This window comes from Camellia sinensis, chromosome 12, assembly GCF_055761805.1.
Source record: "Camellia sinensis isolate YWXY chromosome 12, ASM5576180v1, whole genome shotgun sequence".
NCBI lineage: Eukaryota > Viridiplantae > Streptophyta > Magnoliopsida > Ericales > Theaceae > Camellia > Camellia sinensis.
Genome location: NC_138972.1, coordinates 80,481,265 through 80,497,048, shown reverse-complemented (window position 1 = coordinate 80,497,048; position 15,784 = coordinate 80,481,265). Strand labels below are relative to the sequence as shown.

General features: G+C 33.1%; 1 protein-coding gene across 4 annotated transcripts; it reads left to right on the top strand.

The window, feature by feature from the left end:
* The first annotated feature begins 1,486 nt into the window (after nucleotides 1–1,486).
* LOC114272452 (polyketide cyclase/dehydrase/lipid transport superfamily protein) lies at nucleotides 1,487–10,163 on the top strand. 4 transcript variants are annotated; one of them, XM_028214157.2, is made up of 11 exons: nucleotides 1,487–1,818; nucleotides 2,791–2,997; nucleotides 3,127–3,254; nucleotides 3,736–3,844; nucleotides 3,956–3,995; nucleotides 5,527–5,616; nucleotides 5,709–5,808; nucleotides 5,933–6,072; nucleotides 7,652–7,754; nucleotides 8,117–8,784; nucleotides 9,581–10,163. In XM_028214157.2, exons 2-11 carry the CDS (start codon nucleotides 2,859–2,861, stop codon nucleotides 9,849–9,851), a joined length of 1,788 nt encoding a protein of 595 aa, XP_028069958.2. In that variant the 5' UTR covers nucleotides 1,487–1,818; nucleotides 2,791–2,858; the 3' UTR covers nucleotides 9,852–10,163. The 4 variants fall into 4 exon arrangements, with proteins under 4 accessions (XP_028069958.2, XP_028069957.2, XP_082755162.1 ...); XM_028214156.2 differs by having other exon boundaries at nucleotides 2,788–2,997; XM_082899036.1 differs by lacking the exon at nucleotides 9,581–10,163 and adding an exon at nucleotides 8,937–9,163 and having other exon boundaries at nucleotides 2,788–2,997.
* The last annotated feature ends 5,621 nt before the right edge of the window (nucleotides 10,164–15,784 follow it).

The window sequence follows — 15,784 nt, the reverse complement described above, 5'->3', positions numbered from 1 at the left end:
AATATATTGATTATAACGGATAATTGTCCCTTGGGATAAATTGTGTCATTTTGACCCAAAGATATTCGAGTTTGAGACTAATGTGCAAAAAAATTCAGAAATAGACTTATGGGTTGAAACCCCATTATACTAATAGTAGCCTTAAAAACTATCAATAAAGAAAATAATGTTTACAATTTGGGTAAATTATAAATACATCCTTTGAGGTTTGATTAAAATACAAATCACTCCTTGTAGTTTTGAAAATTACATTCCACCTCCTAAGATTTCTAATTTCATAACAAATCGCCCATTTTATTAATAAATCATCAAATCAATTAACAATTTTTAATAATGTTATAAATATGTTTCAATTAACAATTTAGGTAATTTTATTATTATATAAGAGAGTACTTATGAATTTTATTTTTTTAATTAATTCTGTTAAATAAATTTTTTTAACAATGGGGCGTTTGTAATTTTCTAAACTACAGAGAACAATATGTACTTTAAGCAAATCTCAGGGGTATATTTGTAATTTATCTTTACAATTTCAATACAATTTGTATATATTTTAAAATAATTTTATATACTAAAACGAAAAACAATTTTATACTAAAACAATATATACTAAAACAATTATATATATTATTTTTGGGAAACACTATGGTATTTATAACTAAAACGTAAAATGATATGATTTTAATTTTTTAAGTCATAACTAAAAAAAAAAATCACAATTAAACACAACATGAGGTATAATTAAAAGACTCATGAATCGTAATTAAAATAATATTATAAGTAAAAAAATATATATAACTAGTAATACATATAATACACTGTTTTTAAAAAAATGTACATTAAAATTTTCCATTATTTTTACATAATTTTCACATACTTTTTACACAATTTACCCAACAATTTCCCTTTCTTAAAAAGTCGTAATACTCAATTTATTTATTTATTTATTTTTTGGGGGGTAAATTTCAGAAGCACACAAGCCACATAATTCTCGGGAATGCCAAAAAAATTTGCAGTAATGAATTATATATATATATATATATATATATTTCTTGAGGGTGAATTACAATCATTTCTCATTTTGACATTTTAACCTAGATTTTTTTTATTTTGATCTTTTATGTTTACAATTCTTCTCATTTTAACTTTTTAAGTTTGATTTTCTCTATTTTAATCCTTCATATTTGTGATTCTTCTCACTTTATTTTAAGTATATTTAAGCTAGATACATTTATAATGTAATAATGTTTATGAATAAATTAATTTTTTTTTTACTAATGACTGAAAAAAAAAAATTTGTTTTTTAATTTTTACATATTTAATAAATTTTTTATATTATACATAGAGTTGATCTGTTGGTAATATAACAGATTCTGTTAAGTTTTTTTTATACGAAAGTTAGTACATGAATAAAATGGGAAGGATTAAAAATATGAAGAATTAAAGTAAAAAAATTGTACATATGAAATGAAAGGACAAAAAGGTCAAGAGAAAGGACAAAAGGAGGGAAAGTGTAATTTAGCCATTTCTTGACTATTCTGGTTGGGTGGGTGTATGCAAACTCGTTAAATTGACTATTCTGGTTGGGTGTCTGTCTGCAAACTCGTTAGATTCAAGGAGTCCAAAATTTCCTCCAAAAGGAAGGCCCATGTTCTCCTTCCGTCTGGGTGGTCTCGTATCCAGCTGATCTTGTCTCTTCTTGCCATCATTTCTTTTGGGATCTGCAATTGGGTTTTTGATAAAATTCATTCATTCATTTCAATTCTGGGTCACAATTCCAAGAAACCAACTGGGTAGTCTTGAATTTATTAGCTACATGTGAGTTCTACCATCTATTTCTTTTCCTTTGTTTGCATATGAGAACTGATATGCTTTGAATCATTGCTTTGCTTTGCCTTTTGATGGTATGCGAAAATTTGGTATGTGGTCTTTGTGATTATCGCCTGTTTTTATGTGCTTAGAACTTTGATTTTTAGTTTTATATGGAGCTATTTCATATGTAGTTCAATAGATTGTTTAAATTGGTCTATTGGTTTTATGGGCTCAGAGAGTGGAGGAATTTTCTGGGAAAATTTTAATGGAGACAGAATGATTGTCTTTCAATAATTTGAGATTATGTGCAGTAAATATTTTTAATTCTGTTGCTTAAAATGCTACCTATGATTTTTTAGGGTCCTTATTGTTTGTGTTGAAAATGGTATGTTTATGATTTCAAGGTCCTTACTATGTGCTTGAATCTTCATTATTACATGCCAAATAGTAAATATGGAAACGCTTACTGCATCAATTATTTTGTGAAAACAATTATTACTACATAAATTCTTGTTGTGAATTATTTACTTCTTCTTCTTCTTCTTCTTCTTCTTTTGCTTTTTTTTTTTTTTTTTCCATCTTTGTTATTTGCTAAAAACATTATATGTTTCTGATTTAGCTATTATTTACCCATTCTTCCAATTTTGATAAAAAGGGTGACTCTTTAGTTCAAAAAAAAAAAAAAAAAAAAGGCAGCTCAGTGCAAAAGTCACTGCTATAGTAGTGTGGGGGGGGGGGGAAGATGTATGCCTTACTATCCATTTTAATATAGCCATAAAACACACATATTGGTTTATAGTATCTGGTGTATAGTTCCGACTTAATAAAGACAGCCTTGTTGTTTATTAAAATGCCATGTCTGTGATTTGAAGGCCCTTTTGTTAGTGAAAACACTTAATAATTTTTTATTCCATTATCTATCAATATCTAATTTTCAAGTTTGGGGATGACATGACATGTAATTCATATTTATAGTAGGTGGCAAAGGTTTTGCACTTAGAAGCTTTTGAAAGGGATTTCCTTATTGTTTGCTTGGGAATGCACGAATGGCTGGAAAAAAGAACATCTCTCAATACCGAGAGAGGCTGGACAAGACATTGGCATCTTATGACCTTGCAAATGAGGAATCCCTTAAGGTCCTTGTGAAGAATCAAGTCCTACGATCATCGCAATGTGAACTTGAAGGTTAGTCATTCTTCAAATATTCATTTCACTTTCACTTTTATGGTTCTAATGTAATTTGACACCTGTTAGTTGTTAAGTCCATATCCATGTGGAAAAGCTATGCTAATTGTAAATATATGTCTTTTGCAGAATATATCGAGAATATAGTAGAAAAAAGAACTAAAGAAGTATCCAATCTTCTTCAGATGTTGAAGAGTGCGTCTACAGGTGATGATGATGCGTCCAAAACTAAAGAGACACCTCGTCGTGGTTGGAAAGTATGCTATCAGTATAAATAATCTTCTCAGTCCCATGATTACTTTTCTTTCTGCGGTCATGGTTTTTCCTCTTTAAGAAAAAGAACATGGCTAACAAATAAACTCATTATATTACTGCTCTTGATTCCTCTGTTTGTGATTGGGCTGTGTATAATAAAGCCATCTTCGTAGACCCTTTTTTCTTTCAAGATTTACAACTAGACAAATTTGGGAAACTTTTTAACAATTTTCTTTCTTTCTTTCTTTTTTTTTTTTTTTTTGGAGACTTGACATAATGATGATGATTGTTCTAATATAACTCGAAATTGTGAAGGATTATATCATCAAGGAGTATTTTTCCCCGTGTTTCTTTTGGGATTTTGATCATGACATTGTTGTTCAGTCAATGTATGTGTGTGTGTGTGTGTGCATGAACACACACACATACATGGAGGGAATGGTGATACTAACCTAGTTGAAATTATCATACTTCTTTTGGCAGTTAAAGCAAGACACTGAAGAGTATCGTGTCATGTATCAAGAAGGACCAGAGGGGACCCCCTTTCATACATTACTCGTTGAAGGTTATGTAGATGGGCCTCTAGATGTTTGTAAGTTAAATTGAATGCTTAAAAAGTTTTTACCGTCGACTATTAATTTAAGCAATTACTTCAGATCATTAATGATTAATCTTCAAGGGTCACTTTCAAACTTCATTGCAGGTTTATGCATCTCATGTGAGTCAACCCTCTACACGAAATGGTGAGAATTGCTTCCACAATTGCTGACGCTTTCAGTTCAAACATATAATAGTTATGCAAAATGTTGTTTAAGTTCCTAAGGAATTTATGGCGAACAATTTGCCAATATGCTGTACATGCTTGACCATTTCTTCATCTTCTTAGAACAAATTGTAGTTTTGGTATTTTTTCTTTATATGTATAGTTTTTGTATAAAGATTGCGGCCCTCTTGGCACTTCAAAATATACTTAACAAAAATAAAAAGTTCTGTGGTATGCTATGTTGGTGAAGGTAACTCCTACTCTCTCTCTCTCTCTCTCTCTCTCTCTCACATTCTTGCTGCGCACACACACAAGAAGAAGAAAGATACCTTCAAAGAAATGATTGTTTGTCATGGAATCCCCCAGTCTAACATAAATCAGCAGTCCATATAGCATCCAAATCACTATTCTCTTCTATTAGAAAGTGTTTTTGTTGCTATTACCCAATCAAATGACAGTTCAAAGAGCAAATATTGAAAATGATAATTTTTCTCTTATGAATCATTAAATTCCACATATGATTGTTCTGATGCATCATAACAATTCTTTGAAATGCTTTTTTGCAAGAAATGATTGAACGGAGAACATATGTAATGTCTTGAACTATGCATTGGTGGCAATGGTGATGCCAATCGGTACTTAGTGGAATGGAAGTGACGATGAAGGATGGTGATAAAGTGATGCTACTAGAGAGGATGGGCAGTGGAAATGATTGTGGAAGTTACTAGGTTGCAGGGTTGTTAAGAGTTTGATGGTTTTGTTAAGGTGGTGGCAATGGTGGAGTTGGGGTAGTAGTTTTGGTCATATTGATCGTTTTTTAGTTTTCAAATTATAATCAGGATACTTCATAATAAAGTGTAGCATATTAGGTAGGGGTTAAATGTGATGATAGTGGTATTCATCTAACTTCCTATAATTGCTTAGTGGAATCTTTATGAAGTTGAATGGTGTAGGAAAAAACTAAAATACCGATTAGCTGTTACATTGAGAAATGGAAGACAATTGGTTGGTGAAAAATGAATACTTTCATATGATGTCAAACCTTTCTCACTTTATTATCTGCATTGTCAAAGTTGTATATGAACACATGTACAGACATTGTAATTAGAAATAATGCATTGCTATAAGGTTGAAGTTGTATCAGTTGATGAGGGAATGAGTTTTTATTTATTTATTTGTGATAAGCAATATTCTAATTAAAGCACAACATATGAGGGGAAGGGAAAAAAGAGCATAAATTATTTCTTTTATCTTTTAGATTCAAATCTAACAGTTCACACCTTTAAAATTCTATGCCATCATTAATTGCCATTGTGTTATGATGGGTCTGGTGTAAATTATGCATAGCTAACCATGGTAATAAGTAAATAGATGTATGTTGTGTGTGCACAAATATACTTGTTTGCAATACTAACAGTAAATGAAGGTAACTAAATTTGGGGAAGAAATGTAGTAACTTGAACGTGGAATGTGGAATCACACTTCATTATGCACTTTTTTTCCCCTACCAGGTGGCCTCAGACTACTATTCCTACATTCAAAATTATCACTTCCGAATGTTTGCAAAAGGTCCGAATTGGTGAACAGATATCATTAGTGAGGTATGTTATACTTTATAATATTTTGCTTATCTTGAGTTATTTTAGCTTCTTACTTTCATTTTGGCATATTCATCTAACTCTTTGAAAGAAAGGATGAAGGTTTCATGGCCATTGTCAGCAAGAGAGGCTGTTGTGCACTTCTTTGTGTTTGAATACTTTCAAGATGGGCTGATTGTTGTGCTTCTCAACTCGGTAGTCTCTGCAATTTTCATCAAGCATGTGTTTAGTTAATTTAATTCCTTTGATTTGGAAAATCTGGCCACATCTAGATGATAGACCTAACTAGAAGTGTTCTATCGTGTATGTATGCTTTCAGATATCTGATTTGGAGAGTGTTGATATAAGAACTCATGGGTTTTCCAAAGATGGGATACCTGATGCCCAAGATGTGGTGAGGATTGATGTGGTGGGAGGATTTGCTTTACAAAAAGTGACTGAAGACAGAAGCTACTTTAGGTAAGTTCGCTAAAATCACAAATCAAAAAGGCGATTGAGTGGGTGTTTGGGTTTTTTTTTTTGTTTGGTGGCATTTTTGTTGACCCTTTTTTTTTTTTTTTTTTTTGGTCTTTGGTGAATATTAAAAAAAAAAATTTAAATTAAATTTCAAAATAAATTTGAGAAAGGACAAAAAAAAAAAAAAAGAGGCAAAAACAGTTGTTTTTTTGTCTTTTTTTATTTTTATTTTTTAGATTCATCTACACAAGGCTGATTGGAAAAGTAAAAAAAGTTGACATAATTTTTAAAAAAGATACAAAAATGTTTGGGAAAAATGTGTTTTTTTGAGGTTTTTGCTTTGGGTATAAGAAAATTTGAAGTGAGTAAAGATCCAAGGATATTAAGGCCAGACAAAGTCCGTCATGATCCTGGCTAGATATATCATTAATACACCTTAAAGATTAAAAAACAGAGACACCAAAAGTATCTGTGCCGATTATGATCAAGCAGATAGGGGAGCAAAGACCAATCCATGGTTAGAGCAGCAGTTGAAGGCATTCAGGTCATCTCACGGGTTTTAGAACTCCATAAACCTAAAGCAGACTAAACACATGGAATATTTTCACTTGATGTCCTCAAATAAAGTAGTGCTACTATTTCACATTGTTAGCTTGATATACATTGTTGAGCCCGTTTCCTAAGAAGTTAAGTATTTAGGACTAGTGGTGATCTGGCATGGTATCAGAACTAAGTCTTGGATGGTCGTGGATGCAAAGAGAGAGAGAGAGAAAGAGAAAGAAACTCACCTGTGAAGCTCAGCTGGTGACAAAATCCCTTCTCCTGCGCGTCGACATTCTCCTCGTTTCTGTCTCTTTTCTTCTCTCTGTATATTGACTGATCGAGTAAATAGCCTGAGAATTAGGGATTTTGTATCAATTTTTAAATTTAGATTTCATCCCACTGCCCTATTTTTGAAAATGGCCCAGTGTGTCCCTCATTCCACTAGCGTGCCCGAACTTGTCTCCCAGTGTGGCAGGATGTCTGAACAAACAATAAAAAAAATATGACGACACCTCATGCCCAACAAGTGTCCAAGCGTATCCACGTCCCAAACGTCTCGGACATGGATACGTGAGGCTGGGAGATGTGTCCGTGTTTCATAGATCAATTGTTTGTGTTTCACAGGTCAATTGTTAACGACAACTTGATCTAAAAGCTTAAGTTGTTATCAGTAGTTTAACTTACTTATTTATATGTTCATTACCACCCTCATATGTGGCTGGATCGCTTCCATGAGTGAGTCAAGTATGTAAGGTTGTGTTTGGATCATGGCTTTTAGTAGAGATTTAGAAAGGGAAAAAGAAAAGGTGAGAGAAATGTGAATGAAATATAAGAAATTTTTTCTCCTTCTCCTCCTCCTCCTCCTCCTCCTCCTCCATTTCGGTTTCCCTTTCCCTTTCCCTTTCCCTTTCCCTTTACTTAAATTCATGATCTAAACACAGCCCTACATACTTGGCTCACTCATGGAAGGGAGTTCCATTGTCCAATTTGTTTTGGTCCCCATGTTATAGAGCTTCACTCACACTTCCGAATTTTGCAGGACAATAGCAAACATGGATATAAAGCTGGACTTTGTTCCTCCGTCGTTCATTAATTTTATTTCGAGGCAGCTCATAGGCAGTGGTTTCAAGCTCTATCAGAAGGTTATATTTCAAATTTTATTTTTTTTAAATGGTAATATTTTTGCCCGAGCAGTGTTTGTACAACTGTTAGGATGTGCATTTGATGGAACCAACATGTTCAGACTCTTAAATATACACCTCAAGTGTTGAGTGAGACCGAGGGCACATGTAGACAGCTCACAATGGGATGTGAGTGATTGTTGGGTTCTTAACTGATGGCACCAAAATGAAATAACAAAAAATAAATAAATAAAAAAGGAAATAAAAGCTTAATTCAATTGTACCTGTATTAAATTTTTCATGCTTTAAAGAAAAATGTAAACGTACGTCTCTTGGTTGCTCTGCCGTTTCTCTTACACGTCGTGTTCTGGACTCTGTAACAGGAAGTTGCTTCTGTGGCTAGAGGTGATGAAAATTTTAGCAAGGCCTTAAGGGACCCACTATATGCCCGAATACGAGAAGCTCTTTATTCTGATAAAAAACAAAAGGGGGCTCTAGAACCAGAAAATGTCAAGAATGGTGCCTGCATTTTCCCTGAAGAACGTGTCGAACCAATGCTGGCTGGCAATGGAAACATGGATTTGGAGGTTATTGGTGATGGCCATGCAATTGAAACTTTGCCCGAGGATGTGGTAGTTGTAGATCACCAAGCCCGTACTGAGATTGAAGAGATTGTGGAAGAAGATATTGAACAAAGTAGACACTTGGAAGAGGATGGCAAGGAAATCCGTAACCCAACAACCAGTCAAATTGAAGAAAAGTGTTATGTCAACAATTACAAGAAAGTTGGTATCAATCCTCAGGTGAAGCAAGCACTAGAAACATTAGAAAAAGCCATTTCCATCTTTCGAGAACGCGGGTTTGATCCCCAAACAAGGTCTTTTCTTGGCGTCACACGTGAAGAATGCCTTGATTTGGGTAAGGGTGCAGTGAGAAATTCAAAGTCTTTGGAAGATGGTCAAATTTGTTCAAATGGTGGGGTGTCGAAAAATGAAACAGTGGAGAGGACCTCAATTGAGCCTAGGAACAGCTCTGGCAGTCATTGCAACAGGTAGTTTTCTAAAAGAATCCGAGCTAACTTTCTGATGATTAGTATCCGACTTCTATTTTCTGAATTCTATTTATATGGGCCTAGATTGCATTCTTTTCACCTCTGGAAAAACCTTGATGGTTCTAATGATCTGGTCTTGATAATCTTGTTAGTACGGAGCATTTGCAATTTCTTCTGGGTAGGGCTGCAAACAAGTTGAGCCGAGTCGACCTTTGCAAGGCGAGCTCAGCTCATTTATACTAATCATGCTTAATATCAGTTCGAAGCTCAATAATCAAGCTCTTAGTCAGACTTGTTAAATATTATTCTATATTAAATATTTACTGTCCTCCTTCTAAGCCCCAAATTTGCATGACCACTATTTAGCGATATCTCGAGGTACCGGCTATATCACTCATTAATTAGTGTCTTAATACATAATCATTCACACACTCACTCTCTTCTCATTTGCTTGCATGGTCACACACTTGCAAGTCTTCTAGTTATCCTTTAGATTAAAATCTGAAACTCAAAAACCCAATTTAAATTATCAAATTGCCTTCCAAATTAAAACATTATTATGAAGATCTGGAAGTTTATTCCCAAATAGGTTGCAGTAACTTTGTTTTCTGCATTTTACAAGAAGGAAGCATAAATTTTGAAACTCAGGTAGTGTGAAATCAGAAACTTTTATCTTTTTCAAGATTTCATTGAAAACTTGTCGTCATCGAGCACAAGCCAAACTTTTCACGACAAGGACATAGTTGATAAATTGTGATTTAATCTCATTTTTGTTGACGCAATCTTGTTTTTTCAGGCATGGGGGATCAAATTCTTACTCAAGGGAGACAAACCATGATGGGATGGTACCTGCATCACCAGAAGAAAAGCTTCAAAATCCAAGCGAGACTCAACAGACTGCTTTGCATTACTCTAAGAATACGATAACAGAAGGATCAATTGTGGACAAAACTACATTTGATGAGAAGCCATCAAGCCCTGACCCAAATGGCATCTGTGAAAGTAGCCCAAACAAAAGGAAGCAGAAGAAATTGAGGTCATGGTGCTTGCATTTCATTCCCGGGTAGTTTGATGTCTTTATAGAGTGCACTTGCATGCCATTTGAGATGGTAATTTGTGGCTTCACAGTTGGATTTGTGACATCTTAATAGGAAGGAAAAAAGAAGATATAAAAGAGATCACTCTTTTTTGCTTTATTTTTTTGCCTTAACCACAATAATACTTTTTTCAGTAATACCACAATAGTACTTGTAACCAATACATTTGAGCTTTTTGGGTCTGCTTGTGATAGACCAGATTTGCAGATCAAATGTAAAGGAAACCAGTTGGGTATTTAGATGTTTTCATTATCAAGTTCTGAAATTGCTCTTTTGTTGTCATGTTTCTTTCAATGCTATGTATTTTAAAATTTGCTTATTATAATTCCAATTTTCATATAATTGTCAAAAGCTTTGGTAATGTCAGTTGAACAAGAGTTTGTAAGCCAGTTATATATATAGTTTTTATTTGAATGATAGAAAAGTGATTTTGAACGTGCCAGTAAGAATTAAATAACTCTTATAAATTTAATTCGAGTCGAGTCAGGCATGTGTGTTTAATAAAGTTTTGCAAATGTGTTTAAAGTTATTTTACTTCAATAAACATTGTTTTTTAACATTGTGTGCCAATTGAAGAATCAATTAAGGAAAACAGTGAAGGCAAATTAATTAAAGAAACGAAGCCACTGTAATTGATCAATGAATACTTCAATTTAAATAAACAGAATTGTAACCAATTGCGGCTCATATTCTTTTCTCTTTCCAAATGTCTTCCCAAATCTTTCAATTAAACACAGCGGAATCTTTCAACTAAACACAGTGGAAAGAACAGTCATCAGACTCTTTTTCTCTCCCTTGGTCGCTCCTGAATGAAAAGCCAGATCACCATTGACTTTCAGAGCACCACCAGGGCCAGGGGAAACCCATCAAAGCTGGTCTACCCCACTGAGGCTACGCTGCCTTTCCCAACAGTTGTATTACACTCTAAAATAGCCTCAAATTCAGCTTCATTTCTCAAAGTTTGGTCAATCACTTGGGCCAGGAACCAGAGGAAGATGATTGAAAATAGCGCATTTCTGGCTTTCCAAATGGAGCAAGGATCCTTTTTTTGGCACCCTACTTGGTGGGCCATTGGCCCACTTTTGGGCCCAATTTCGATAATTCGAACTATTTACATTTTAAGATTTGTCATGTATATTATACCTGTAAGAAAATCAAGTTGATCAGATATCAAAAAAAATTTAATAAACAGTTTTATTATTTAATAAAACTTTTAGTTCATGTGATTTTCGATATCTGATCGACTTAATTTTTTATAGATATGATATAGATGACAAATCTTAAAATATGAATAGTTTAAATCATCGAAATTGAATCTAAAAGTGGGTTCAATGACCCACCAAATAAGGAGCCAAGAAGAGGATCTTGCTCTTCCAAATGTGCCAACAGATCGAAGTAACTCGACAGATAAGATCTTTCCGCATCTGAATTTCACACTCCTGTCCTGATCCATTAATAACTCACTTAACCATTTCTGGAAAGACAGAAAACTTAAAGCATCTCTTCTTAAGCCCAGACCACACCCAAACCAAACCCAAAAAGTGAATTCTCTAGAGACTCCACTTCATGCTGACAAACTGGTACTTTGATATATATTTTTCACTTTCTATTTAAATTTAAATTTGAAGTCCTTGTTTGGGAAGAATTAAAAAGTGTATTTTTTTTTACATACATATACTTATTTTAGTCACATTAATCAATATCTATCAACATCTTTTCTCTACTTTTCTAACCACTTTTTCTACTTTTCTACACATTTTTTTTATTTATAAAAAGTCAAAAAGTACACTTATTTAGAACATTCCTAGCAACCATTGAACATAACTGTTATCTGATTTCGCAAAAACCACTCAATCCGAAACGTCCGTGCCTATTTGAGCAGTTTTGCAAAATTATTAGTGTTGGATGCGGTTTAGGATTTTCCAAATTTGTGGGTTGCGGTGGGTCGCGGGTTTTACCTGCACCCGCACTCACCTACCCACATCTGTATACATTTTTAAAAAAAAATCTAGACCATCAAATTTTCTTGTAAGTTTTGTATGTAACCCTAATTTTCTCTTCTCTCATTTACTTTAATATGATTATCAAACTTGCAGGCTCTAACATTATAATATTATAATAATATCACACCTTATTTGAAATATTTATTATTCAATTAGAATTTTTTCAATTTTTTACAAATCTAGTTATGTGATATTTTTTTTTTTTTTTAGTTTTTATTTTAATTTTTTGTAATCCAATTTTAATGGATAATAGTATTAAACCTCCCGCAATTAAAAATATTTAAAAAATAAGAAAAAACAAGCAAAAAAATAAATTTTTAAAGAAAAAAACTCAATCTGCACCCACAACCGCCCACACATTCATAAATTCTATCTGCACAAACCACAATTTACATTACAAATAATTACAGATTTAATTTTTTCCAAATCACAAACATATAAACGGATCCAAACCATAAACTAAACCTTCAAAAACCAATCCGCAGCACCCTAATCAGTGCTCTTCTTTTCCAACGTACCTCTTAATAAAATCGACCACTTTCTAATTGCCAACTACATCCTTTCACTTTCCAATTGCCAACTACATCCTTTTTTTTAAGGATAAATTATGATATTTATTTAAATTATAAATTACTCTTTATAATTTTAAAAATTATATTGTGCCTCTTAAAATTTTTAATTTCATAACAAATAGATTCTTTTATTAATAAATCATCAAGTTAATTAACAGTTTTTAATAATATTAAAATTTTATTTCAATTAATAATTTAAATAATTTTATTATTGTATAGGTGAATAGTTATAAATTTCACTTTTTCAATTAATTTAATTAAATAAAAAATTCTAACAAGGAGATATTTATAATTTTTCAAATCACAAAAGACAATTCATATTTTAAATAAATTTCAAAAAATATATTTATAATTTACCCCTTTTATGGTATATGAATGGCCACGTATCTTATTTTTTGCTCTTCTTTTCCAACGTACCTCTGGATAAAATCGATCACTTTCCAATTGCCAACTACATCCTTTTTTATGGTATTTGAATTGCCACGTATCCTGTCTTTACTTTAAAGGGAAGTTAGGCCATCTCCAACGGTGCATCAGATTAAGCATCAAATTCAAATTTGATGAAAAAAGTCCATTTTCCCCTCTCCAATGGTTTTACCAAATTGATATCAAACTGAGGGCAAGTGCAAGATTTCACCATTTCAAAGTGCTGTAACGCTGGGAGTGGGCCAACCGATCAACCAGTCAGATGTCCGCCCGATTGACCCACCGGTCAACTGGCTCCCTCAATCTGCGAACTGGTTTATTTCCCGAACAGGTGCAATCTTGTGAAAATGAGATCATAAAAGGTCTCGTTGTTTGGGTCTTGATTACTATGGGACCCCCAATAGGGTGGTTTAACTTGTGAAACTTTATCCAGTGGGTTCTTAACCCACTAAGGTGAAGAATAAAGGTCACTGAAACATTTTATTCTAGCTTGGGCATAATCACTGATATACCTCAAAATGGTACTCTAGAGCAACCAAGGTAGGATTCTAATTCTGCATGCTATAGGAGACAATACATTTTCTTGGACGCATTTTTCTTTTGAAGAGTGTGCATTGGACGCATTTGCTTTCTGTAACACAAAAAATGCTTCTTCATACCAATATAAGTTGAGTGTCTTCACGAGGGGAGTGTTTATTTATGGCCGAATATCGCTTTGCAGCTTAACAATTGAGAACAAGCATCCACATCTCTCTAATAAAATCATTCTATGACAAACATATACATAGACATATCTTATAGGAACATACAAACAGTTGTGCCTTTGTTTAGATTTTGTAGAGTTTGTGTATGATGCTCTGTTTCAGTGCTGAAGTGTGATGCTTATGTTTGTCATCACTAATTGTACAAATCTGCTTTGGAGAAGCCTAACCGATTGACCGACCGGTCGACCCACCAAACATCCCCTTCGCTTTTGATGCACACCATTGGAGCTACTGGTATCAGGTTGAGAAAATCAGTTTTTTTTTATTCAGATTTGGTGAAAATTATAATGAACCGTTGGAGATGCTCTTATTCGTTGGTCCTATTTAAAATATGTGTATACTATTTAATTTAACAATTTTTTAAGTAGATCAAAAAGTCCAACATGTTTTCCTTTCTCTCTTTCTCTGCTTTTTTCCGTTTTTCTGTCCTCTTTGTCATGTCCAACGACTGGTGATCACACCTTTTTTTATTCTCTTTCTCTTTCTAATATATAATCATCGGTGACTGATGATCATCATTGATTGAGATTCACCGACAACCACTAACCACCGACAACAACTCGTGACTTCATCCTTACCGACGGCGAAGAAGATAAGATCTATATCAGATTTGAGTAGATTTACATGAGATCTAACTAGATCTAAATAAAAAATAGTTGTCGGAGTATAATATTCTTTTCATATCTATTCTTTTCTTCGATTTCTCAATTTTTCTATCTTTTCTCTAGTACACACATCTATTTTTCTGTTTTAATGGAGAAAAATTTCAAGTTCTGAATAAGTTGTTTTACAGGCGGTAAAAACTATAAAATTTTACAGTTTTAACTTTTTTGGTGTTGAAATGAATCATGCTTTAAAATTGCAAAATTTTACAGTTTCATAACATGTTTTCCAGCTTAATAGATTAATGCTTTGAACTATAACATTTTACAGTTTCAAAGCTTACTTTTCAGTTTGATTAATATTACAGATAATTTCTTAAATCCTAAAAAAATTGAAAAATAATCTATACTTTTTCCTATTGTTGTTTGTTGTTGTTATGTTTTTTAACTATAATTTCTTCATTTATCTTTTTTTTGGCAATATTCTGAATATTCCGGTAAGTTTCCGATGATATTCTTGACATTTTCTAGTGACGTTCAGAATACTTCAGCGAATTTCTGGCGATGCTCAAAACATTCCAGTGAATTTTCGGTGATACTCTGACGACTTCTCAGAGATGTTGAATATTCTGGCGAATCTAACAGAAGTCGTTGGATGTAGTAACATTTTTAAAGTTATAAAAATAAAAATAAAAATAATTTTTTTTGATAATAATTAAAATATATAAGGTTAATTAGTGTAAATATTTTATTTTAAAATTAGATAAATTTTAAACTTTAAGACTTATGGATAAGTGCCCTTTACTTTAATTTATGGTTTTCCTACTTAGTGCTCTTCTTTGCGTCTGGATCGTCTAGAGTGATCCTCTGAAGTGATCCTCTAGAGTGATTCTTTATGGTGCGACACGTGTCCCATTAATAGAATTAATGACTGAGATGATCTCTTACTAAAACGACATCGTTTTGGTGAGCCAAACCCCAATTTTTTTTTTTTTTTTTACAGAGTTTGCACTGCAAATCGAGAGAGAGGAGGAGAGAGAGAGAGAGAGAGAGCTGAGGAAGAAGAAAGAAGTCATCGCCGCTCAATGCTGCCCCATCTCTCAAAGCCATCTCTCAAAATCTCTGCAAATCTTAAACCCATTTTCTTCCCATTCTCATTTTCTTTTCTCATGTGGGTTTCTCTGCAAATCCACCCATTTCTCCTTAAAGCTTCTTGAAGAATAGATTCGATCTCTGCAAATCTTAAATGCATCTCTCAAAACCATCTCTTAAAATCTCCGCAAATCTTAAACCCGCTTTCTTCTTCATCTGTCGAATCTATTTTCTTCCTATTCCCATTTTCTCCCTAAACCTATTTTCTTCTTCATCTCTCAAACTCATTTTCTTCTTATTCTCTACAAATCCACCCATTTTCTCCTTGAAGCTTCTTGAAGAATAGATTCGGGTGATGCGACTTCGGCAAAAAATTGTGGATCAAACTCTATAAAAAAATTGCAGAGAAAATTTTTCCTTGGCTTTCTCTTTCTCCTCCTCCCT

Bases quoted from the DNA above. Each gene is read 5' to 3' on its own strand.
- LOC114272452 (XM_028214157.2), top strand. From the start codon at position 2,859: ATGGCTGGAAAAAAGAACATCTCTCAATACCGAGAGAGGCTGGACAAG. The intron at 5,809-5,932 runs GTAGTCTCTGCA...GTATGCTTTCAG, and splicing joins TTGTTGTGCTTCTCAACTCG to ATATCTGATTTGGAGAGTGT. The intron at 6,073-7,651 runs GTAAGTTCGCTA...CGAATTTTGCAG, and splicing joins GAAGACAGAAGCTACTTTAG to GACAATAGCAAACATGGATA.